Here is a 26,576-nt window from a genome sequence, read left to right as displayed (position 1 = left end):
TGCGCGGGGCCGGCTGGAGCGTGTCGGGAGCCGGCGCCCAGGCCCGAGCCGCGCGAGTAGAGCAAAGGCAGCGCCCAGGCCGCCGCGCCCCGCCGGGCCTCCGCAGCCGCCGCCATGGGCAGTGAGTAGCGGCGGCTGGAGCGGGGCTCTGCCCGGGGCCGCGGGCCCCTGCTGGGCCGCGGGCGGTGGGGCCGGCACACGCGCGGGGGCGCCCAGCCCGCGGGCCGGGGATGCGCGGGCCGCGCCGGGCCGCTGCGGAGGGCGCGGGCCGGGGGGCCTCCGCCGAGGCTCCCGCTGGAGGCGTGCGCGGCCTTGCGGGGGCGGCCGCGGGGACCGGGACCCGGAGACCCGGGGCTTGCGCTCCAGAGGTGGCGGCGAGGGGCGAGGACGGCGCGGGGAGGACACTGGTTTGGGGGGCGGGGAATTACAGCGCCAGGCGGAACCTGGACGACTTTGAATGTCTCAGGAGCTTAGGAATCTGTCAGTTTTATGCCCCACTCACCCCTCGTAGGCATGTTGCGTTGAATAAAGCTCCCTAATAAAGCTCGTTTAATTTTTAAAAAAAGAAAGATGTGCCTTGCATGTGGTTTGGGGAGGAAAGGAGTGCAGTCGGTAGCACAGCATTTTCCTTAAAATGTTCATTCCGGTCATTCTGTGGCGTTTACTGAAAGCCGTAAGGGTGTAAGCCTCAGAGACAAGGCCTTGCGTTATGGGCATCCTTTGAAGGCCCTCCCCCAAACGCTCAACCCCGCATCATACGTTCGCCTAGATACTTACATAGCTGGTGTCTGTTCGATGAGTGGATAACTGCAAACCCAAGCAGTGCACCCATTGGCCAACTAGTGGACATTTGGGGGAAATTAGGGAGAAGAGACCCCAGGCGTAGAATTTACAGTATAATGGGTAAAATTCTGTTACAGTAGGATGGACAAATGGCAAGACAGAATCATTGCTTGAACACGAATATCCCAATACAGATGATCATAAAATGCCAAGAAATCTGAAAGAGTGCCTTGGATTGAGGTGGGAAGGGAAAGAGATAAAGAGGTTCTAGGATCGATACTCGTTTTTGCATTAGAGAGAAATACTTTGGTAATTCAGATTTACTTTTCAGAGCAGTCCAAAATGGTACTTGGGTAACAACCATCGGCCCATGACAGTTACCGAATTCTGTCAAACATCATTGACTGCCATCATTTTGAGAGGCTTTTAAAAAAAAGATACTCTAGTCAACTTGTGGCTAACTGTGGAAAAGTAATTACTCATGTCAACTTTAAAACAATTCAGGATGTTAGTGTACAGAATCCAGTGTCTGTAGGGGAAGAAGATCCTAACTAATAGCTAGATGTGGCTTGTTGTGATCTGCACATTATAGACTCTGAGAAAGGACTGAAGCTAGAGGGATTGTCATCTTTACCCTCCAGTTCTTTGGCAGGACTTCACTTAAGCCATGCCAGAATAGAGTGTCTATCCTTAAAGAACCTTGGTTTATCTTACTTTTTTACATGCTGTAAGAGTAGTCTGGGAAAACAATACTTTCTCTGAAATGTAATTCTCTGGGATGAGTATTGCACATAAGCAGGTACTTTGATAGTATGTGGGAAAGCAGCAGAGCAATGCAATGTGACCTAATGAAGTAGAGATCGTGTACTTTAAAAAGCTAACTACAGGAGGTGATTCTGTGATCTTTCTCATGTACAGATTTTGGCATCTTGCAGTTGTTAAGTCAGGTTGTTTAAGTCAGTTTCACAGGTTAAGCCCCTTTCCTGTTGTAATTTCCTTGGTGGAGAAGGCATTGTCCTTTATTCCTCTCTGATATCTCTATTTTCTATAGTGCATTGTCTTGTGGGTACCATAGTAGATTGCATTTGCGCTCTCTCTCTCTCTCTCTCTCTCTCTCTCTCTCTCTCTCTCTCTCTCTCTCTATATATATATATATATATATATATATATATATAGTGATGATCTTTGAATAATTCCTTTTCTTTGTGTTATAAAATGATTGAATACAGGTGTGAAGAAGGAAAGTCATGGTAAAGAATACTTGGCTTACTTTGCTTCTACTGACTAACCCTCAAAGTGTTTGGATTCTTTTGTCCCTCAAATTCTATCTCTTACCTTATGTAGATACATCATGTGAAATGGAGACCATTATGATCATTTAATTTTGGGGGTATGGGGTTGGGGTGCATTGCTGTTAAGAGTTAGAGAACATTTGTATTTGCTTCTGTAAAAAGATACTTCTTTTTTTAACTTTATAATAGGGACATTTCTTCTTCTTTTTTTTTTTTTACAGTCAAATTTTTAGAAGTTATCAAACCTTTTTGTGCAGTTCTACCAGAAATTCAGAAACCTGAAAGGAAAGTAAGTATAATATTATAGTAATATAGAGGATGCTTAAATGACTTATCCTGTTAAACCAACAAGATTGATTTACTTTCCCTGGCCCTTTTCTGGTTGTAATTAGGAAAATATTACCTGCTAATCCTTGCTGGAGGCACAAAGTGAATAAAATTAGTGTAAACCTGTTTAAGTCCAGATAGATTATCTAATGCTTTCAAAAATGACTGTGCTTTCAGTTGTAACGTTTCCAAACCAAGTGTTTCTTTGGCCTGTGTGTTAGTTAAGATACAGTATTCTCCTGTCTATAGTGATCTTTGATAATTTTTGTACTGTAGGGTATGTATTGTGCTTGCTAATGATATGATCTGGTAGACTGTGAATGGTCCGGTCTGCAGGGTAGGTTTTGATGAGTTCAACTATTTTATGTAAATTAATTGCAATTGTGCAAATACATATCCCCCATTTATGATTCATTCCTTGGGGGAAAAATGACAGGAACATATTCAGAAGATATTGTAACTGGATCACATTATTTTTTCATAATTGTCCACTTTTGGAGTTAAGGTACTTAAATTCCAGGAATATTGTTAATCCTGAACTGGCCAGTTCCCAGGCATTCTTCTTTTGTACTTTCAGTTTCTTATAAAACTAGGAGGAATAGGGACATAGAGATAGGTTACATTTAAAATTTTACTATTTTGTATTTTTTATTGCTTTGAGATTATAAAAATAGTTATTCCAATTACATTTAAGGCATCCCAGGAAACTCTAGCTTTTCATAGTCTATAAAATATTCATGTAACACTATTACAGGCAGTCCTAGCCTTGCACAGTAAAATGTTAATTGCTTTGCCTCCTTTTTAGTTTCATTTAGCATGGTACAATGCAGATGAGAACTGCCTGTATTTAAATTACCTTTTTTAACGAACAGCAAAGAAACTCATGTTCAACAAGTTCTGCTGTTTGCTTTAGCTGCTACTAACTAGAGTGAAAAGGACATTTTAAGAGTAAATAATAGGAGCATGTCATGATGGGGAATGTCACTTATGCTTTTATGTGGATTTGTGCTTTAAGTTTGCTGTTTCTTGGTTTTGATTGATCATTCTTTGTTTTGTTGTATAGATCCAGTTTAGAGAGAAGGTATTATGGACTGCTATAACTCTCTTCATTTTCTTAGTGTGTTGTCAGGTACGTAACCATAATATTAACTAAATGTCTGTACTATACTAAGATCTTGATTGGTTAGATTTTGAGAAACTTATTTTAGTGAAAATAATACATATACTGGAATATGGTGAGCATTGTTATCCTTTTTAATCTGAGTTAGTTTGATACTGAATATAGTTACCTTGTTCTGTTTCTTTCTTTTGGTTCTTTAGTGGGTTTGAACATTTTTTTTTCCTGTGGGGAAAAACCCTCAGTGCCAGGCAAAACCACTGATCTATATTCTGTTACTGTAATTTGATTTGTCTTTTCTAGAGTTTCATATAAATAGGATCATACATTATTATTCTTTAGTGTCTGATGTCATCATCTTTTTGAGATTCAACCATATTATTGGTATATCAGTAATTCATTCTTTTTTTTTTTTACTGAATAGTACTCTGCTATGTAAATTTATCACAATTTATTCATTCACTCGTTTGACATTTGGGTTGTTTACATATCTTGGCTATAACAAAGTTGCTATGTACATTTCTGTACAAGTCTTTCTATGGACATTTTTTTGTTTCTCTTGGGTGAATACCTACGAGTAGAATTGTTGGGTTGTATAGTAAATATATGTTCAACTTTATAAGAAATTGTCAGCTCTTTTCCAAGTGATTGCCCCATTTTATATTACCACAAGCCATGTATTGGAGTTCCAGTTGTTTAGCATCCTTGTCTATTTTTGCTATTGTTGATCATTTTAATAATAGCCATTCTAATGGATGTGCTTTTAACTTTCATTTCCCTGATAAATGATACTGAGCAAATTTTTCATGTGCTTATTGAGTATTTGTTTATTTTTTGTAAAGTGTCTTTTCAAATCTTTTGCCTATTTAAAAAAAATTGATCATTGTCTCATTTTTGAATTATAAGCTTTTAAAAATATTTTCTGGATGCAAGTCCTTTGTCAGATAGACATGTTGTAAGGAAGTTCTCCCACTCTGTGTCTTGCCTTTTCATCTTCTTAATGTATTTTGAAGGACAGAAGTTAAATTTTTTTTTTTCATTTTCTTTCTTTCTTTCTTTTTTTTTTTTTTTTATAAGAAATGAGATCTTGCTATTTTGCCTGGGCTGGCCTCACACTGCTGGGCTCAAGTGATCTTCCTGTCTCACCCTCCCAAGTAGCTGGGACTACCGGGGCATATGCCATTGTACCCAGCAGAAGTTTTAAATTTTAATGAAGTGCATTTTATCTTTTTTTTCTGTAGTGGCCCATGGTTTTTGTTTCCTAAAAAATGTATGCATGTTCTAAGGTCATGAAGATTTTCTCTTGTGTTCTTTCAAACATTTTATAACTTTAGCTTGTCTGTTTTGGTCTATGATCTATTCCAAGGTAATTTTTGTGTATGGCATGAGGTAAGGTTTGAGGTTCATTTCTTTCTGTATGGGTATCCAGTTATTCCAGCATCATTTGTTGAAAAAAATTCCCCATTGAATTAACTTGGCATCTTTGTTGAAAATCAGCCATATAAGCATGGGTCTGTTCTCTCTTCTGTGCCATAGATTTATGTATGTGTCCATTGTTAAGATAAACCACTTCCTAGTAAGTCCTATAGTCAGGTTGTAAAAGTCCTCCTACTTTGTTCTTTTTCAAAATTGTTTTGGCTGTTATAGGTCCTTCGTATTTCCATACACATGTTAAATTCAGCGTGTCAGTTTCTACAAGAAAGCCTGTTGGGATTATTATTTGTATTGCTATGAATTTATAGGACAATATAAGAGAATTATCATCTTGACAGTATTGACTCTTCTAATCCAGGAGTCATTGAACTTTTTCTGTAACAGTCCATGTAGTAAATATTTCAGGCTTTGCAGCTATAATCTGAGAACCCAGGAAGAAGAAATCATAAAGAATGACATTTCTAACTAGAAAAGAATGACATTTTTCTTGTGACTGTTTCATGTAATAAATTAATTTATGTATGTTAGGTTACTTTATTTTTTCTCTGCAGTGTGTTTATATACTTGCCAAACTGTTTCCTTTTGTCTTTCCCATGCTTAGGCAACTCTGCCCAGTGTGGGTGATTTTTTTTTTATTCTCTTCCCACTGAATCTCAAGCAGGTTCCAGCCAGTTTTCTGTAGGGAGTGGTAGGAGGTGAGATACACTGAGATAAGTGTTGGGCATGCTGCCTGGCTCTGCTCTCTCTCTCTCTCTCCCTCTCTCTCTCTCTCTCCTTAGATTTTTGTGAACTGTCTTCAGAGGGCTCTCACCGCCTGATTGAGGAAGGCTGTCTTTGGTTCTAGGCTCCAGATTGTTTCCCAGTTGCCAGTTCGATGTAGCCCATTACACTTCACTGCCGTCTGGGAGGGTCACCCCCAATGCTCACTTCTCTTTCATCCATTTCTTCCTCCCTGCTGTTTCTGCTCCCTCTTAACCAGAGGAGGGAAAAAGATAAGACTACCTGTACAGTTCGCTTTTCTCCAGATTTCGAATGTGGTGGGCGTTCTTAGGGTCGACTGCTCATCGTGCTGGTCAGGAGCAGTTTTGTGCTGGTCTCTTTTCTCCTGGATGGTTCAGTGTTTTCACTCATGACCACAGTGCTTCAATTTTTCAACCCTTTCCTTGTTTGGCTGCTTTAGAGACTTTTTTAATTCTTTTCCCATAGCTTTTTTTCATTCTTGTTAGTTTTTACTATTTTACATGTTTGTAAAGATGTTTTTATTATATGTCAGAGAAGGAGAATTCTGTAATGTAATTGCAACTTGCCATCTTAATCCAGAAATACCTTGTGTTGTTTTCAGTTTCCGCTGTGCTTGGAAATCCCTACTGCTAATTTTCTATTTCTCTGATCAGTTCAGGTTTCCATTACAGCATGGGTTGCTTTGTTTCTCTGAGTACTATACTGTATTTTGTCAAATTTATGAAAAGAAAAACTCTAGACAAAATAAACTTAATAGAGTTTATTTGAACATTAAAGGTTTCATGAGTCTGATAGCACTCAATACCAGAAGAGGTTCAAAGAGCTACAGGGGAGAGGGCAGCAAGCTTTTATAGGCTGAATGTGCAAGTAAAGAAATTACTTGATTGGCCACACTAGATGTTTGTCTTGTTTGGGGAGGTCGCCGTATAACCAGTTGGCTGGTTGGCTGCCTGTGCTTGGCTGAAGCTTGATTTAGAATTAATCAAGCACAGTGAATACCTCTAAGTTCAGTTTGGGTTTGCTTTCATTTCAGGTTTAGAAACCATCAAGGCTAATGGCCTTTTGCTTATATTTCTGTTAGTTTGTTTCAATGACTATAGATGTAATGGCTGGAAATGCTTATATTTCTTTAACAAGTTTAAACCAATTATCATATGTAATGCAAAGTTTGGAACTCAGCAACTGTGACAGATGCATAGAAAATAGCTCCTGTCGCTGCCCAACTGTTGTAAATGATCCTGTAGCTCTGGGATTTACTAAGAGAAACAAAATTAGAAATCTTTTTTTCTTTTTCCTTAGAGATAGGGTCTCTCTGTGTTGCCCAGGCTGGAGCACAGTGGCTAATCATAGGCACAATCATAGCACACTGCAGCCTTAAACTCTCAGGCTTAAGTGATCCTCCTACCCAGCCTCTTGAGTGGCTGAGACTACGGGTATGCACCACTGTGCCCAGCTTTTGAAGCCAATTTTAATAATCCTACTGGCTATAGGGCAGAAGGGTATACCATTGATTAGGGGAGGTTGGCCAACTTTTTCTTATTCAGTTTGCCACAAAACAGGTCAGCACAGGGGTAATGGCTGTCTTTATTCAGGAAGATAGTTGGACCAATTGATCTCTTTCTCACTTAGGGAATATTTTGATGTAGACTGTCCTGTAGTGTTAATTATTTTTTTAGGAAATAACTTCCTTAATCCTCATCTCTCACCTTAACTGAAGGGTGTCTACAACTGTAGGGTGGACATAAAATATCCATGCTTCATGCTTCACCAGTTTTGTTACCCAGCTAATAAATTCACACTTCTAAAGAGGTTTAAGTTATGAGCTGGGCATGTTGCATGCACCTGTAAGTCCCATTTGAGCCCAGGTGTTTGAGGTTGTAGTGAGCTGTGATCGTGCCACTGCACTCCAGCCTGGGTGACAGAGACCCCATCTCTTAAAAGAAACAAAGAGGTTTAGGTTGACCCACATGAGTTAGTTAAAATTGCTGGCAATAAAACAGCAACTGAAAGCACTGTTAAAAAAAAGTTGTTGGCAGCATCTTTCTTCTGGAACTTTTTTTAAAAAATTAGTTTCATATGGAGAAGGTTTTTGGAATTGGTAATGTATTTTTCTTTGTGTCCAATCCCTACATGATTGAGGAATGGGTAAGACCAAGTGGTGTAGCCTAAACATGGCTCATAGAATGGAAAGCAATCTGAAATTAAGGTGGCTTTTTTCCTGACCAAAAATTAATATTTGCTCATTATACACAATTTCATAAATTCTGAAAAGAAGAAAGAAGAAAAAGTCAACCATAATCTGACCACCTGGAGAGAATCACTATTTAGGATTAAAAAAACTATTGACTCCCAGTTTTATTTACTATATGTATTTTTACAGTGATAAACTTTATACAATTTTGTGCCTTTGTTCTTATAACGGGGTTTCTCAGTAGTGACACTATTGAGTTTCAGGTGGGAATAATTCCTTTTCATGTGGGACTGTCCTGTGCATTGTAGGATGTTCAGTAGCATCCCTGGCTTCTACCCACTAGATGTCAGTAGTATGCCCTCCCCTTAAGTTCTGACAACCAAAAATGTCTCCAGCACATTGTCAAGTGTCCTTTGGGGGACAAAATAACCCCAAGTTGAGAACCGCTATTTTATCCTTAAAAGCACTTCCTCATATTGTTATAAATTTTATTCAGTCTTAACGTCTAAGAGTGTCACCTTGGCTGTCTTTAGTACCCATAGCTTTGCAAACTTGTTTGATGACTAAGCAGGTATCATCTTATAATCTACTGATGGAGTATTTTTTAAATTATGGTGAAAAACATATAAAATTTACCTTCATAATCATTTTAGGTGTGTAGTTTAGTAGTGTTAGGTAGTCACATTGTTGTGTAATCACTCTCCATTTTGATAGGAGTATTTACTAGTGGGATGCATGAAGTAATGCATGAAGTAAAGTATACCTCAAGTATACTTAAGATATACTTGTTTTTGTTATAGAACATGAGAAATAGTTTTTTTTAAAAAAAAAAAAGTATTAAGCTGGGTGTATGCCTGTAGTCCCAGCTACTTGGGAGGCTGAGGCAGGAGGATCGCTTGAGGCCAGAAATTGGAGGCTGCTGTGAGCTATGATCACACCTGTGAATAGCCACTTCACTCCAGCCTGGGCAGCATAGCAAGACCCCATATCTTAAAAAAAGTATTGCTGGGCCGGGTGTGGTGACTCACGCCTGTAATCCTAGCACTTTGGGAGGCGGAGACCAAGGTGGGCGGATCACTCAAGGTCATGAATTCGAAACCAGCATGAGCAAGAGCAAGACCCCATCTCTACTATAAATAGAAAGAAATTAATTGACCAACTAAAAACATATATATAAAAAATTAGCCAGGCATGGTGGCACATGCCTGTAGTCCCAGCTACTCTGGAGGCTGAGGCAGGAGAATCACTTGAGCCCAGGAGTTTGAGGCTGCTGTGAGCTAGGCTGATGTCATGGCACTCTAGCCCAGGCAACAAAGTGAGACTCTGTCTCAAAAAAAAAAAAAGTATTGCCAATATTAAGTGAATGTCTTATGAAATTAAATGCAAACTTTATATAATACACTTTTACAAAATATTTTATATAATATTTTAGATACCACTCTTTGGAATCATGTCATCAGATTCTGCAGATCCTTTCTACTGGATGAGAGTTATTCTTGCATCCAACAGAGGTATGTACTTCTTTTCTTTTTGCCCACATACTACCACTGACACCAAATAGATGTAAAAATGTGGATTAACCACTATTTTTCAATGTCTACAGGGAGGGGGAGGATATGAGAAAAAGGCCATTGCCTAGGAGAAGAGCTCAACATGTAAATAATGACAACACTGTGTGTTTAGCATAGTAATAGACAGAGAAATCTATCCTTGGGTTCTCATGGACTAAAAATCCCTGATCTGCAGTGTACGAGAGGAGGTTGTGCCCAAACAGCATTTGAATTGGAGTCCAGTGTGTGGACCAGAGAGGGAGGAAAGCCTGAGCTAAGCCAGACGGCATAAGGAGCTTAACAGCTGTAGTCTGGGGAATTGTGGGCAGGGGATGCTGGTCAGTGAGGCTGAAGAAGTAGGTGGGGGGCTGGATCAGGAGGTTACTCGCATTTAAGAAATAGTGCTTGAGGCAGGCGTGCTAGCACACACCTGTAGTCCCAGCTACTCGGGAGGCTAAGGCAGGAGGATTGTGGGCCAGCAGTTTGAGACCAGGCTGGGCAACATAGTAGACACGCCATCTCAAAAATAAACAAAGGAAGGGAATAGTGCTTGCCTATATTTTAGGAATACTTTAAACAGCTGGCAGGTATTTTTTGTAATTTTTTTTAGATGATAAAAGAGACTGTAGAAGATGTGTATTTTAAGTGTGATAGGAAACTTCTTATGTTTTAAGTGTGATAGGAAACTTGTGCAGTCCATTACGGATTTCTCATCATATATTTAGTTTTCTCCAATTTTATTATAAACAGTGCTACAGTGGAGACTATCTCATGCTTCTGTAATATTTTAAAAGAATGACTTTCCCAGAAGTTGACTTTGGTCACAAGATATGTATATTTAAATTTTTTTAATTTTTTTATTTAAAACAATTAAAAATAAATTTTTTTTCTGCTCCATACGATCTGGTCTGCAGGAATACACTTAAAAGTTTTGATAGATAAAGCTAAAGTATTGTCCAAAAGAGTTGTGTTATTTCACACTTTCAGTAACAATATATGAGAATGACTATTTCTCTTCCAACAGTGAATATTGTTAGTGTTTTAGTCTTAATCAGATGAAAATTGACACCTTTTATTTAATTTATATTTTTTATATATTGGTGAGCTTAAACATCTTTTTATTTATGTATATTATATATTTTTTTTCTACCTCTGTTCTGAAAACATATATATGTATATCTTTTATTTCAATAAATGTGGGGGTACATGTTGAATCCTGTTACATGTACATATTGTATACATGTGGTGAGGTCTGGGCTTTTGGTGTGGCCATCAGCCACATAGCATACATTGTACCTTATAGGTAATTTTTCATCCCTCACCCCCTTGTACCCACTTCTTATGAGTCTCCATCATCCATTATAGCAGCAGTCCCCAACCTTTTTGGCACCAGGGACCATTTCCATAGAAGACAATTTTTCCACCAACTGGGGAAGGGGGGCATGGTTTGGGGATGATTCAAGCACATTACATTTATTGTGTACTTTATTTCTATTATTATTACATAGTAATATATAGTGAAATAATTATACAACTCACCAGAGGTTGGGGACCCCTGCATTATAGCACTCTGTGTGCCCTTGTGTAGCCATAGTTTAGCTCCCACTTATAAGTGAGAGCACGTGGCCTTTATTTTTCTGTGCCTGAGTTATTTCACTTAGGATAATGGCTTCCTTTTCTATCCAAGTTGCTGCAAAAGATATTATTTCATTATTTCTTATTGCTGGGTAGTACTCCATGCTGTGTGCGTGTGTGTGTTTGTGTGTGTGTGTGTGTGTATATATACACACACACACACACACACACACACACCACATTTTCTTTATCCACTCATCAGATGAGTACTTAGGTTGATTCCATGTCTTTGTGATTGTGAATTGTGCTCTGATAAACATGAGTGCATTTTATATTTTTATTGAATATTTGTATTTCTTCTATGACTAGACTTTTTATTAGTGTGTTAAATTTTTTTTATAAATAATGGAAAATTTCTGATTAATTTAAACACAAAAACAACATTTATTGGGAGGATGTGGGTTATTTTTTAAAATCTAAAGAGGAGCTAGGTAGGCTTCAGGCAGAGGGAGAATGAGGGTAGCTCTCCGGCCTCAGCAGCAGGGATTTCTGAGCTTCCTCTTTGTGATCCAGCCCCAACAACTACCAGATTCTTTATTTCTCAGTTCAAGATTCCAAATTACCAGGATTTACACCAGGCTTGATCAGCTTTGGTTAGAGTTCCAGGGTTGCACGGTACAGATTTTGGTGCTCAGGGTCTGCTCCTATATTTTTGGTATTTTCTTGAGAAAGCACCCTTGGGAACAGACACATCTCATATTTGCTATTCCTTTTCAAAAGTGGTCTGTTCACTTTTTAATTGATTTGTAAGAGTTCTTTGCATATTAGAGGTATGAACTCTTGGTCATTTGTGATTAAATATTTTTCCTTTAACTGTTATGCTGTCTTTTGCAACATGGAAGTTTCATAGTCCCAAGTAATCATATCTCCCAACTTTTTCTTCTTTTCTTTGTGGCTTCTAGGATTTTTGTCCTGCTTAGTACCTATCTCTTTTTTCCTAATAGGCTACTCACCCATATTTTCTTTTAGTGCCGTTGTTTATCCTTTATGTCTAAATTTCCTATACATTCAGCATTTATTTTGACATCATTTGCGAGGTAAGGAATCTAGGTTTAATTTTCTAAAGTTGGCCAGTTATTTGCCATGGTTCATGTATTCTTCTTTTCGCTATTGGCTTGAAGTGCCCTGTTTATCAGAGTTTCATTGAAGCCTGATTTGATCTATTTCTGAACTAAATCTATTTGGCAGGAATAAATTTTGGTGATTTGACTTAAGGAAAAAAAATACCTATGTAAGAGCTTCCTTTAAGAATAAAAAACGGTTTTATCTTTCACTGTTGAAAAACTATATGAGAAGATGTCAAGAATCCTCTAAGGGAACCTTTTCAGCGTTTATAAAAGCCAGGCCTCACGGGAGTGATGTGGCAATGACCCACAAAGGCATCATCTTGACCATGTGGGTCACTTAGTTCTACATCTTCTCTTACGCAATTGATGTACTTGGTTTTCTTATTTCTCACTATAAGCACAATACATGTTTTCTGTAATGAAAAACTTAGAAAGGGAAAAAATCATCCATAATCCCACTGGGTAAAAAATGAAAACAAACATCTTGACCACCTGACTAAATTAACAGGAAGCTCTGTTTTCTACTTTAATAGTAAATGAAATCAGACTGTACATACCATTTCCTAATTTGTTTTTTGCTACCCACTATGTCATGAATATTTTTTATGTCACTCAATATTCTACAACATTGTTTTAGGTGTCTTTCAATGTAATTTTAAATTTTGCATTAGAAGTCACAAAACATTCTTTAATACCATTTTTTATTAACTTGGTACATAATTTTTTGGCTTGTTTTGTAGTTTTTTATTTTGTAATACAAATAAAATGTTTAGTGTAAGTGTTTAAAGTAATGATGTGGACAGAAATCTTGGAAAGCTTGTTTTAAAAAGGATTTCTTTTGCATTTTAAGCTTAGGATTTGTGGGGAAATTTACATTTTTGTAGTACTTATAGTACTTTTTAATTCCCCGCAAATTCTTACAGGATTGTGCTAATAAATGAGAACTTTTTTAGCAATTAATGTTTAAGGAATGAAAATTTGCTTGTAAACAGTTAAGCATGTATTTCAATAGAGGTAATTTGGGACTAGGATGCTTCTAAATTAATCCATATTGTGTACAGTAAAAATCGCTTACTTTTTTCCCCTTTCTTTATAGGAACCTTAATGGAATTGGGTATCTCCCCAATTGTCACATCTGGTTTGATCATGCAGTTGTTAGCTGGAGCCAAAATCATTGAAGTTGGAGATACACCCAAAGATAGAGCTTTGTTCAATGGAGCCCAGAAACGTGAGCATTAAAATAATTATAAAGAGCTTTTTCCAAATTTGAGAATGTTGTGGTAAAGATGTTTTCTATGGCCTTTTTTGTCTTTGGTTATAAGCATGTACTCCTCTTCCCCCCAATTTTTGCCAGTATTTGGTATGATCATTACCATTGGGCAAGCCATTGTGTATGTCATGACGGGGATGTACGGGGACCCTGCGGAAATGGGTGCTGGCATCTGTCTCCTTATCATCATCCAGGTAAGACATCCTATATTTTCGTTTCTTTTTTTTATTTTATTTTTACAGTAATTTATTAGATGCGTTTTCATTTCTCTGTTTCTAACCCATAATTTCCTTTAGAGCAATGGTTTCAAAAGCAACAACAAATTAAAACCAAACAAAATTCTCCAAACCATGCATCAGCCAACCAACAAAAAACCAAACTCAGCCTCCGTAAAAGAACTCCAACAAGCTTCATCAAATCCAATATTACCCTTTGACTTAAATCAGGAGCTATTAATAACAGGAGTAATTAAAATTTCTTGCACAACTGCCACTGCTTGCTCCTACTTTAGTATCTTATCTTTTACCAGATCAGAAATCTCTGAACTAAAGAGGAAAGATGTGGTACAGAAGGAAATTAGAAGGTTCGCGGTTTGGCCACTTATTAAGCATACAGCAATTCTTGGATGTCATCTGGGGCTCAACTTAGTATACAGTTGTCAACGGGCTGTGATGAGAGTTTTGAATCACCAGCAGTGAATAATGCCTGATTGAAGGTGGTGGTGGTTGTAGAAATCTCGTGAAAGCACTTGGTCTTCATAGTTTCTTTCCATCCTGCAGCTGAGAGGCCTGTGGCACAGAGTGTCTTGCCTCTGGCTCCTGAAATCCTGTTTTCATATGCTGATAACAAAACAGTTTGATCCCTTTTTTCTTTTCTAACAAGTCTTTGGGTGACCGATACATTCATTTTCTTACTTTTGAATTATTTTATTTGATTTCTGCATTTTGATTACTAAAGTGATCTGTATAAATATGTGTTAATATGGAAAATTAAAATTTATTAATAGCCTCATAGCTATACAATATAAAGAATTACAGATCATCTGTGTTTCATCAGTTCTAAGATGCACACATTTTTCACGTTTTGATGTCTCTGGTATCAGGATGTTTTCTTTCAGTTAATAGTCCCTTGCACTTGCTGTCAGCTGGGTGGCAGTCATGCGGCTGTCGTTGCCTGTGCACATGTGTCAACTTGGTCGTGGCTGCTCATGTCACCATTACATCAGTCTGTTACATGCATTGTTGACAGGTGTTTGAGTTTAGCTGCTCTCTAAGAAAAATCTGTTGTGATTTGTTATTGAAATGAGGTCATTGTGTATACAGAAATTCACAGAAACAGCAAGCTAGATGATAAATATCTAAGTTAAAATACCTTTTGTTACAAGTAGAAAATTAAAAGTCTTTGTAATAAGGTATTGTGTCAGAGGTTAATTAGTAGTGTTCTTTTCTTAGTGGTACACAAAATAATGGTGTTTTAAATAATGGTATATTAGAGTCAGTGAAATGCTATATATGCACACATAAATATGTTCCGCGGATTTTTTTTTTAAATGGATGCTTCGGAATGGAATTTTTAAAGGCCAACATAATTATATTAAGTATCTTAAAGCATGCAAAGTTTAGAAGATATTTCTCTATTGTACAGTCCTTAAAAATCATTTAGACAGATTATGTGAGAATAGATTGTGTTTAAGCTATATAATATTTATTGTGTTTTGAAAAGAAGTTTGCTTAAGTTAATAAACTGAATATGTGGAGTCCTGGTTATCTTGAAAATGCTCCTGCTTGTCTCCTCAATGAAATTAGAATTAGTTTGGGGATTTTTTTTTCTAATGGTTCAAAAGATCAAGCTCAGAAAAATATTTTTTAATATATGTATTGAGAAATATGATTATCTCAGACAGACATAGTTGACCATTCTTTTTTTCTTATAAGAAACCTTATATAGGAAGTAAATTATAAAATCGTTTAATGAGCATGATTCATAACAAGGATAGTTAGATTGTTCAAGCATTTCTTATTAACAATAGGGATGGCTTTTCTAATGAGATGGAACTACTTTGTCATTTGACCAGGGCAGACATTTTTAATGGATTGTCAGGGTCTTTGGTAGCTTTCTGAGCCCCATGTGTTCCTATTTGGTATAAGATACATTTCCTTAAAGAATAATGTCTTTATTTCTCCATTTAAAAATCACTTGATTGGCAAATTTATAGCCCTTGGAATTTACAGGAAGAAGAGGAACAGTGGACGGGGAGAGAAATTCCTCTGGAGACTGACTTTAGTATCTTTCATTGCTTAGGATCTTTTCATATGCTTTAGGAATTGTTGAGGATACTAATAGGACAATTGTTGCCTTATGTTTTATTTCTTTATAGCATTGCCTTTATGTAACCCAGTTTAGATTGACCCTGACTTATTTTATTATTTTATTTTGTTTTATTTATTTTTTGAGACAGGATCTTGTTCTGTTGCCTGGGCTAAAATATAATGACATCATCATAGCTCACTGCTACAGCCTCAAACTCCTGGATTCACGCGATCCTCCTGCCTCAGCCTCCCGAGTATCTGGGACTACAGGCACACGCCACAATACCCAGCTAATTTTTTCATTTTTTGTAGAGATGGAGTCTTGCTGTCTTGCCCAGGCTGGTCTTGCACTCCTGACTTCAAGCCAACCTCTGGCCTTGGCCATCCAGAGTCCTGGGATTTTACCGTGCCCAGCCTACCCTGATTTTTAAAAGACATTCAGAACTGGCTTTTAGCACTTAGAACATTATACATTAGTAAAATGTCTCTAGTATCTTAGTAAGGATATATAGTTAGAAACCTAAGAAACCTCAGCTGAGTAATTCTTGGTTGGTTAGATTAAGGATTGACTTCTTACAGAGTCAGATATGGATTTAAATTGATATAAAGTGGAGGTAAGCTATTTTGATGTTTATTTTTGGTATTCAGAAATCCAGAAATAATTATACTCCAACAATGGAACAAGTAAAGTGGATACCTTTACATAAATTCTGGTATACAAATATATGTGTTGTGGTTAATTCTTCTAGCGTTAATATATAAAGAAATGTATTATGTTTGATCATAAGTGGTTAGTGACCCATTTGTGTCTTTTCAAGATATTGCTAACATTGAAAAACTGAAGAGCTATGATTGGATCAGTGTGTTTTCACCCAGAAACATAGGTTTTGAAAACTATTTGCATTCAATTACAGAAGGTATTTCTCACCTTATTTGTTCTTGTTTCAACTAGTGAGTTTTGAAATCTAAATAGCAAGTCTTCCTTAAAATTTTAAAAAACTAATAGAAAATATCATTGTGCATGGCATGTAATAAAGGTAAGTCTGTTTTGTCAAGCTAAGTTGTGTATATGTGCATGTCCAGGGTTGAAATGTAAAGTGGCATTTTTATACCTGCTCGTGAGATTCATATATGTTGTATATGTTGTACATTCCACATGAGCATGCAGCTAGTATTCTGCTCTGTCACTGTGCCAGTCGCTGAGATGCTGCTATAACTTCCTGTTTCTCATCCCTTTTCAGGGGGATGCATAATTACTGTCTATTTTAATCCCTGAATTATATTTAATAGAAACCATTTCTCATTTCTCTTTAATTCCTTTCTTCCATTGGAAAAGCATAAGAGTTTAATTTTCACAGAATATTCATGAGCCGTCTATGGCCATACCACCCCTGAACGCACCCAGTCTCGCCTGATGTTGGAAGCTAAGCAGGGTCGGGCCTGGTTAGTACTTGGATGGGAGAACATACATGAGCCACTCTGTAGTCCGAGGGACACTGTTCTGAACGGGCGTCTGGAGCATAACAGCTGTTTCAGGGGAGCTGTGTGACTTTGGACAGGTCATTTATCAGAAACCCATGATAATGCTTTTTTTGGTTGGTAGGTAGTTCGTGGACAGCTATTTCCTGTGTGATGGTGGGTTTCTATATTATGATTGGGAGTATTTATTTACTCATTACATAACTGTGGCCAAATAAAATCTAGTAGTAAGTCCTGACTTCTCTCTTATTTTGTCAAAATATCAAAGTTGGTTTTCACACAGTAAAGAATTACCAAGATCTCTCTTAGAAATTTTAAGAATTGTACCCTTTTCCTGTCCATTGAAAGTCAAAATAAAAGACTGTAAATAGACAAGATAGGCTCTGTACAACCTTTGAAATGGCAGTTAAGGAAAAAACAACATTGTGTAAGGTAAGCATGCTTAAAATGGTATGAAGCAGTCGGTTTGATCGCTCTTCCCACAGGTGGTACTGGGTGAAGTAAATCAATAATGAGGGCGGGCTGCCTCACAGCTGGGAGGAATTGAAGTGACCGCCTCGCTTCTGTAGGAGGGTGATTTAAAGTGGGGACGTGTGTGAGGTTGGGGGCATAGAAGGATATTTTCTTCTCTTAATTAGGTTACTCAAGTGCTGGGAAGGAGTCATATGGCTGAGGAGGTCACTGGCAAGGCTGGGATTGTTTTTAATTGATGCATACTTTTTCCGAGAAAAAGAAAGTTAAGCATTTTCAGTATCACATAAATTAAAGTTAGTATGCTTTCATTTTGTAAAAAATTATGAACTTAAGAACTTGGTGAACTCTTAACTGTCTTCAGATTTACATTCAGTCTTTGTTGCTACATGTATAAAGTGTATTTTTACATTATTTATGTACATATTCATGCTCTACTTTTGATTTATTCTATTTATATCATATACAAAATATTATATATAATACTTTTTAAAAAGTATCAACATAGCCCTAAGTCTTATCCTTTGGTGGCATTGTACAATTCCAGTCTTATTATTATACCGTAATTCATTTGGCCTTTTAGGCACTTGCAGGTATTTGGGATGTTTTCAATTTCTTGCTGTCTTAAATTCTATAACTATGATCATTTTTGTTTTAGTGTGCTTTTCAAGTAGGCTTTATGTAAACATTGTAAGGAAAACTATTCAGATGATATACATAATACTTTAAAATGTCTGCTTTATAATGTAACAGTCTTTCCACCCCTATGATTTTTCTGAATTGGCTTCTGACTAAACTAAAGCAGGTGAAAAGATGCAGATAGTCATAATGGTGATATTGCAACCATTAGGTCTTAATATTAAGAATGCCTATACTTTGGAAATAGCCAGTGGTGTTCAGTCTCCCCCTTTCTCAAGTTTGTTCTTGCTTCTGCTTACTTGCATTTCTTTCCCCACAGTTGTTTGTTGCTGGTTTGATTGTGCTGCTGTTAGATGAGCTGCTACAGAAGGGTTACGGCTTGGGGTCTGGTATTTCCCTCTTTATTGCCACCAACATCTGTGAGACCATTGTCTGGAAGGCCTTTAGTCCCACTACCATTAACACTGGCAGAGGTACATTGCACAGTGACTGCAACTGCACGAGTTTTGCTGGATGTGTGCTGAGAACAAGTCCATCATGCAGCAGTACATGCCGAGAGCCACTCTGGTTCGCTCTCCTTGCAGATAACAGATGCTAATTGTTCAAAACTTAACAAGCAAAGATTTGTGGAGTATGCAGTACTCCTTCGGAAAGAATAGTAGCTAAATTTTTAGCCTCTGTGCTCATTGAAAATTTCAGTGGTTGCAAACAGATTTTGAAAATTTTGTTTGTTAACCTTGCTTAAGCCATTGCTGAAGAAGTCATTTATTTGACTGATTTCAGCATTCCTGGGGTGATAAAAAGGCAGTGGATTAAGATTTTTCAGAGGAAAAAACTGTCAATCATTGTATCTGCAGGGAACACTGATACTTCTACTGCTCTAATTGGCTTTGTAATAGCAGTGAAGTTTTGCAGTAGTTCGTTCTATCTTTCCCCTCCCCGTCTCTACTGTTATCAGGTGCCATGCTCTTCTAAGTGGTTATTATCTAAATTCTGATTCCAGCCTCAAGAAAATAGTAATGATAGCTCATTAATGTTCTTGGAACAATAAACGTAAAGGCAAGCTTGACAGAGTAACATGTATCTTTTGATTCTGACACCTTTATTCTGCTTTGCTGCTGCTTTTTTAATTTTCCTAAAAATATTCTCTTCCTTTCCCTGAAGTAAAGGAGAGGCAAATCTTATGAATGACATATTTGCTTTGGTAAATTTTACTTTGTATGTTTTCATCAAGAATAGTCTCTTGAGAAAACTTTACATTTATGCTTAAAAGAGATAGATTTGCCTCAGCCATCTAAGTATTTTTAGAACCTGCTCACATGGCTATATCATAAAGCAAACATTGGTGAATTCTTTTGACTTACATTTTGTGCTGTATATTGGAGTTTCAAGGTTATTTGTTTTGACCTTTGGGACAACTTTGGATAATGAGTCTACAGTTCATTTCTGTCTTGATTTCTCAGGTACCGAATTTGAGGGGGCAGTCATAGCTCTGTTTCATCTGTTGGCCACCAGGACAGACAAAGTCCGAGCTTTACGGGAGGCTTTTTATCGCCAGAACTTACCCAATCTCATGAACCTCATTGCTACAGTTTTTGTGTTTGCTGTTGTTATATATTTTCAGGTAAGTATAACCTTTTTTGCTAAGTAAGTGGGATGTTTTTATTTCGCTCTTAAAGAGAAGACTGCCATTTGAAATGTTAGTGTCTAATAAGTTAGAGTTTTAAGATTTATTTATATTTAATTAGAGTAAAATGGTGGTTATGAAATATAAAAGGATTTTAAAGTCTCTGTACTTTAAAAGGCAAACAATTTTTGTTAGGCTTGTCTTTTCATACTCCCTGATGTGACTCATTTTTCATCTCTGGTCTGTATTCTTATCTTGATGTTCCTCACTCTCAGTTTTGTTTTTTAGGGATTTCGTGTTGACTTGCCCATTAAGTCGGCCCGCTATCGAGGACAGTACAGCAGCTATCCCATCAAGCTCTTCTACACCTCAAACATTCCCATTATTCTCCAGTCTGCCTTAGTTTCCAATCTGTATGTTATTTCCCAGATGCTCTCTGTTCGATTTAGTGGCAACTTTTTAGTAAATTTACTGGGACAGTGGGCCGTGAGTATTATGTTTACTTGTATTAAGTATTTAAAAGCTATTATAATTTGCATTTCATGGTTGTATTATTAACCAAATGAGATAGACATTGGAGCAGTTGCTATCGAACATTTTCAGATTCACTCAGCTATAGGAGAGTTTATTATTTATCTGGAAGAACTGGTAAGTTGTATAACTAAGACTGGCCAAGTATTTTTTTATTTTACTGATGAGGAAGCATTTCCACATCTCACTTGAATGACTTTTTAGGCCAAAATCACAGTTGCTTTCTTAAAAGTAATTTCCTGTATTGTAATCTTATTCCAGTATTGTCTATAATAGTTTTTTAAAAATGCTATTTACTGATAATATGTGGGATGCTGGAATCGTCCTTTCCTTTCTCCTCCCAGCCTGCCCCCCAGTGTTTCATAGTTTGAACAGCAGTAAACTAGCTTGTGATTAACTGGGCTAGAGACAGGCATGGAGTTAAGTAGATGGAAGAGAGAGCAGTATTGCTAGAAATAGAATCTTGTACATTTTGACTTCCCTTTATAGATGCCTTTTATCCTGACTTCTAAAGCAATCCAGCCATGGCGTTACTGAAGTAAGAGTTATTATGGGATTGAATTTTGACTGGTTTAAGTTCTGTCACCTATCAAAGGGGCATTTTTCCCTCTTAAAGAATTTTAAAAGACTATTGTCCTTTATTCTTTGTGTAGTGTGTAATTCTAGAATTTGCATTTCACCAAAGAATAGTATTTTTTGTATGGCCATTATTATTGAAATGTGCTTATTTTCTTTATTTGTCTTAATTAATATGCCATCTTTTACATTGTAAATTATAGCGACTCATATCTTTCTGCTTTTATTGAAGCTCAGTTTTTAAAAAATTTAAAGTTTAGCAGAATAAGACAGTGACTCTTGAATATTAGTTGAGGGAAATAGGATTCCCTTTATCCATAGTATTTCTTTTCCATTCATTTAACAGAAATTTGATTAGCTATTAGATCCTGGCATAACCAGGAGAGAGGGCTAAAGAGGAGAATAAGAAAGATGCTGTCCCTTCCCTCATTAGTTAATAGTCCAAGAATAATTATTACTATGATGATAATTCCATAGTTATGAATGCATTGAGTACTGGGTTCTGTACAGATTGTGCTGTGATCTTGAGTAATGTTCCTTTGAATGAGAGAATAACTGGGAAATTGAATTTATCTATAAATAGTGCTTTTGATCTGGGATTAGTGATTCTAGGGGCACAGTAACGGAACTATTTAGAAATCATAAATTCCGGAACCAGATATTTTATAATAACTCACAAACCATATAGGGTTTAGGTAGAGAATTAAGTCTTCTGTCAGTATTTTAGTAAATAGCATTATTAATATTTTCGTATGGAAGAATCATGCATAAGGATCTTAATATGTTAGATACTTGTATAAGTTAGAAAATTTCAGATTTTAAATACCAGATTGATTATAAATGTAATTCATACTGCTGTTAATATTTTCAGGAAGAAAGGGAAGATTTTGTAGATTTATTATAATTTTTTTCACTCTTATATTCACAATGTCTTATACATAATAGAGGCTTACTATATAATTTTGAAGAAGTAAAGGTATTAGATATAAAAGTAAATTCTTAAGTTATATAGAATCATTAGCTGGAATGATTTGAACTTAAAACAGTTATAATTTTTGAGGTTTGAAAGTCTGCTTGACCAGTTAGGTTGACCATTTGTCCTTTTCACTCTTGTTCTATAGGATGTCAGTGGGGGAGGACCTGCTCGTTCGTACCCAGTTGGAGGCCTGTGTTACTACCTTTCTCCTCCTGAATCCATGGGTGCCATATTTGAGGATCCTGTCCATGTAGTTGTTTATATCATCTTCATGTTGGGATCATGTGCATTCTTTTCTAAGACATGGATAGAGGTGTCTGGTTCCTCAGCCAAAGATGTAAGCATTTAGTTTAGTTGAAAATAAAAGCCAGGCATGGTGGCTCCCACCTGTAATCCTAGCACTTTGGAGGCCCAGGTAGGAGGGTCACTTGAGGCCAGGGGTTTAAGACCATCCTGGCAACATAGAGACCTTGTTTCTACCAAAAAAAGAAATTAGCCAGGTGTGGTGGTGCGTGCCTATAGTACCAGCTACTTGGGAGCCTGTGGCAAGAGGATCTCTAAAGGCTAGGAATTTGAGGTGACAAGTGCACTATGATGGGGCCACTGTACTCTAGCCTCAGTGTCAGGGCAAGAACCTGTCTCTAAGAAAAAAGAAAAAAAATTTTTTTTTTTTTTTTTTTTTTTTTTAGAAAAAGACATAAATTTAAGTGTCAAAATAGTAACTGATACACTCTTACAGAATTTAAACTTTCATTCATACGTTCTTAATGAGACAGTGTCACACAATGGGGCTAAAATTGGTTCCAGGAAGGTAAAAAATCCTCAGATATTACAGTGGTTTGGGACTCTCCCAAGCTCAACCCTACTGAACAAAATATTATTAGTATTATAATAAAATGTTTAGAGACATTGGTTTAATATGGATAGTATGTAGTGAAGCCTCAGGTTTAATGGAAATGATACAATGCCAACTTCAGGGTTCTCGTATTATAGAAAGCACCATTACATGGAACTTCGCAGATAGTAACCAGTGAGATGGTAGAGTTTGATTTTTAAAGTTGTTTTTCTCTTGGCAGGTAGCCAAACAGCTTAAAGAACAGCAAATGGTAATGAGGGGTCACAGAGATACCTCTATGGTTCATGAACTTAATAGGTAAGACCATTTCATTTACTACTTTATAGAAGAATGTTTGTGTTTCAGTCTACCTTTCCTTTATTGCTAAATGTTTTTATTTGCTCAAATTCATATTTAGTTTTCTTTTCACAAAAAAAATAACTGGAATTTAACACAAAACTTGTATTCCACATCAAAATTGACACCTAAATTATTTTAATTGAAATTGTGTTCCCTGCTTGCTCTTCCCAGTGTTAAAATGTTGATTGGTGGTTCTCAGTATTTGCTGGCTGCACATAAACTTGCTAGGGAGTTTTTATCCCACCCCCAGGAGTTGTGATTTATTTAGTCTGGGGTATCCCAGGCATCAGGATTTTGGTTTTTGGTAACAGCTTTTTTGAGATGTAATTTACATACCATGTAATTCACTCATTTGAAGAGTATAGTTCTTTTGGTTTTTGGGTTTTTTTAGTATATTCAGACTTGTGCAATCACGACAATCTAATTTTAAACACATTTTTATCACCCAGAAAGAAACCCTGTACTCCTAGTAATTCCTTGTTCCTACCCACCCTTGTAGCCCCAGCAACCACTCTTCACTTTCTCTATGGATTTGCCTATTCTGGACATTTCATATAAATAGAATCATATGTGGTCTTTTGTAATGGCTTCTTTCACTTTGCATGTTTTTAACAGTTCATCAGGGTTATAGTGTGTATCAGTACTTCATTCCTTTTTATTCAATAATAATATTTGTATGGCTTGGCTGGGCGCAGTGGCTCACACCTGTAATCCTAGCACTCTGGGAGGCCAAGGCGGAAGAATTGCTTGAGCTCAGGAGTTTGACACCAGCCTGAGCAAGAGTGAGATCCCATCTCTACCAAAAAGAAAACAGAAAAAAGAGAAAAAAAATTTGTAAGGCTTTATTCATTAGTTGATAAAATTTGTGTTGTTTCTACCTTTAGACTATTAAGATAATGCTATTGTGAACATACTTGTGCAAATATAATGTGGATGTGTTTTCATTTCTTGAGAATTGTTGGGTCATATGTAATTCTGCATTCAACATTTTGAAGAACTGCCCAGCCATTTCCCAGAGTGGCTGTACTGTTCCACATTTGCACCAGCAACATTAGTGTTCCAACTGCTGCCTGTCCTTGCCAGCACTAGTTCTTGCTTTTTGATCTTAGCCCTCCTGGTGCGTGTGAAGTGGTATTTCATTGTGATTTAGATTTGCTTTTCCCTGATGACTGATTTGAACATCTTTTCATGTGATTATCGGCCATTTATATCTTCTTTGGAGAAATGTGTATTCAGATAATTTCCTCATGTTTAATTGGGTTATCTTTTTGTTAACGAGATTTTAAGAGTTGGGTTTTTTTCTATTGGAAATTCTTTTCTCTCATCAGATAGATGATTTGCAAGTATTTTCTCCCATTCTGTGGGTTGTCTTTTTACTTTCTTGAAGGTGTCCTTCGATGCACAAGTTTTTAATTTTGATGGACTCCAATTTCACTTTTTGTTTGGTGGTTTTGTGCTGCTTTTGGTGTTGTATCTAAGAAAGCATTGCCAAACCCAAGGTCACCAAGATTTTTTCTTCTTTCTGCTAGGAGTTTCGGCTCTTACATTTAAGTTGTTGGTCCACTTTGAGTTCATTTTTGTGTTTGGTGTGATAGAGGTCCAAGTTCCTTCTTTTGCACATGGATATCCAGTTGTCCCGGCACCATTCTTTAGCAGCACTAGTATTTTTATTTAAACTTTTTGTTAACTTAGAACATAGATTGCAGAGAGTACTATAATGAACCTCCAGTTTCAGTTACCATCATTCTGCCATTCTTTTTTCCTCTACCATTGATTTCCCCTTTTGTTCTTCCTGGAGTATTTTAAATAAAATCCCATTTTTAACAGTTTTTCAGGTGATTCTAATTTATAGCCAAAGTTGAACTACTGTTGAAAAGGATCATCAAAATCTTATCACATAAGTTTCTTGATACTTAGAAAGCATTTTGAAATTTACTTTTCATTCTACAAGAGGGAACTAAAGGTTACTTACTCATTTAAAAACATTATTTTAGTACTTAAATCTCAGTCTAGGATTCTGATCTTCTGCCCCACGATCATGTGTTGCCTTTCTTGGCCATTTACTGGTTGCTTGAAATTTGAGCATCAAAATCATGCCTCGATTGCAGAGTTCTGATTAATGTCGTCTGTTCCGTACAGTCCATCAGAACCGCAGACTGTTGCCCTCTGACTAGTTCAGTTGGGTTTCTCCAGACAGAACCGTTGCTGGCAAAGCTTTGACATGTCACTGTTTCTAACTGCTGTACCTTTTCATGTTTTCCTCCACTGCTTAACTCAGGGTGTTTTATCTTCCAGGTACATCCCCACAGCAGCTGCATTTGGCGGTTTGTGCATTGGCGCCCTGTCGGTGTTAGCCGACTTCCTAGGGGCCATCGGCTCTGGCACTGGAATTCTGCTTGCAGTCACTATAATTTATCAGTATTTCGAAATATTTGTTAAGGAACAGGCTGAAGTTGGTGGGATGGGCGCTTTGTTTTTCTAAACGTTCAAATATTTCTTTTTGTGCGTGTGAAAGGGAATTATTTTGACAATTTTTTTTTTCAAATAATGCTGGTGGTTCCCTTCCCCACCCCCCAATCAGTTTGTCTTCAAGTGCTGACTGTCCCGCTTTGAAATGGGCACCGAGCTAAGCCTGTGTGCAGCATTAGTACCAGCTGCCTTAAAACTAAAGTTTACATTATTCATTACAAAATGTACATCTAGTGTTGCCTGTAATGCTGGAAACCAATGTATCTACCTTGCTGTGTTCAATCATGACAGTGAGATGGTGACATGGGTTAGTTTTGCACACAACATTCAAAACACTTAATATTCCCCCCTACTTGTTTAAAAATAAATGTAGTTCAAATTGCCACTTTCCAGTATTTTTGAGCTTATTTAATGAGTTCTGGAACATTTATATCTAATCTATATTTTAGATAATTACTTTTTATACTTTTTTAACTCATAGTATCCCCACACCCCCTCTTTTTATTTGTCCCTTTTCCAAGCAGCCATTTAGCCCAGATGGGCAAAATCATGCATCAAGTTATTTCTGTCACTAGAAACAACTGCTTCAAATTATTCTTCCTGGTTTTCTTTCCTCCTTTCTTCCCAGTGACAGCATAATGAGTGCTGTTGGACTGTATTGGCTATGCCTTCTAACTCCAGCCAGTCACTTGAGAATACTCTTTCAAGATATTATGCCCCAATTCTTTTTTCTTTTTTTTTTTAAATCTGTAAAGCAAAGATCTAATTCTCAAGCAATGTCTGTAGTTCAGTGGGGGTGAACAATGAGTAATTCATGCTAGGAATTTGTGTATGTTGTTGTACTTATAGCAGCAACACGAGTGTAAACAGTAGACAATAAACGTTTATTTAATAAAA

The 26,576-nt window shown here is 37.0% G+C and overlaps 1 protein-coding gene across 1 annotated transcript; it reads left to right on the top strand.

Moving 5' to 3' along the window:
• On the top strand, positions 1-26,576 carry SEC61A2 (SEC61 translocon subunit alpha 2). Its single transcript, XM_012765685.3, has 12 exons — positions 1-121; positions 2,297-2,364; positions 3,466-3,531; positions 9,318-9,396; positions 13,234-13,365; positions 13,492-13,601; positions 18,625-18,778; positions 19,769-19,929; positions 20,221-20,418; positions 22,161-22,352; positions 23,092-23,168; positions 25,506-26,576. Exons 1-12 carry the CDS (start codon positions 115-117, stop codon positions 25,690-25,692), a joined length of 1,431 nt encoding a protein of 476 aa, XP_012621139.1. The 5' UTR covers positions 1-114; the 3' UTR covers positions 25,693-26,576.

Source organism: Microcebus murinus, chromosome 25, assembly GCF_040939455.1.
Source record: "Microcebus murinus isolate Inina chromosome 25, M.murinus_Inina_mat1.0, whole genome shotgun sequence".
NCBI lineage: Eukaryota > Metazoa > Chordata > Mammalia > Primates > Cheirogaleidae > Microcebus > Microcebus murinus.
This window is presented reverse-complemented; position numbering and strand designations above follow the sequence as displayed.

Excerpts from the sequence above, each read along its gene's own strand:
- SEC61A2 (XM_012765685.3), top strand. Across the intron at positions 3,532-9,317 it reads TTTTCTTAGTGTGTTGTCAG|ATACCACTCTTTGGAATCAT; the intron begins GTACGTAACCAT and ends ATAATATTTTAG. Across the intron at positions 19,930-20,220 it reads CTGTTGTTATATATTTTCAG|GGATTTCGTGTTGACTTGCC; the intron begins GTAAGTATAACC and ends TTTGTTTTTTAG.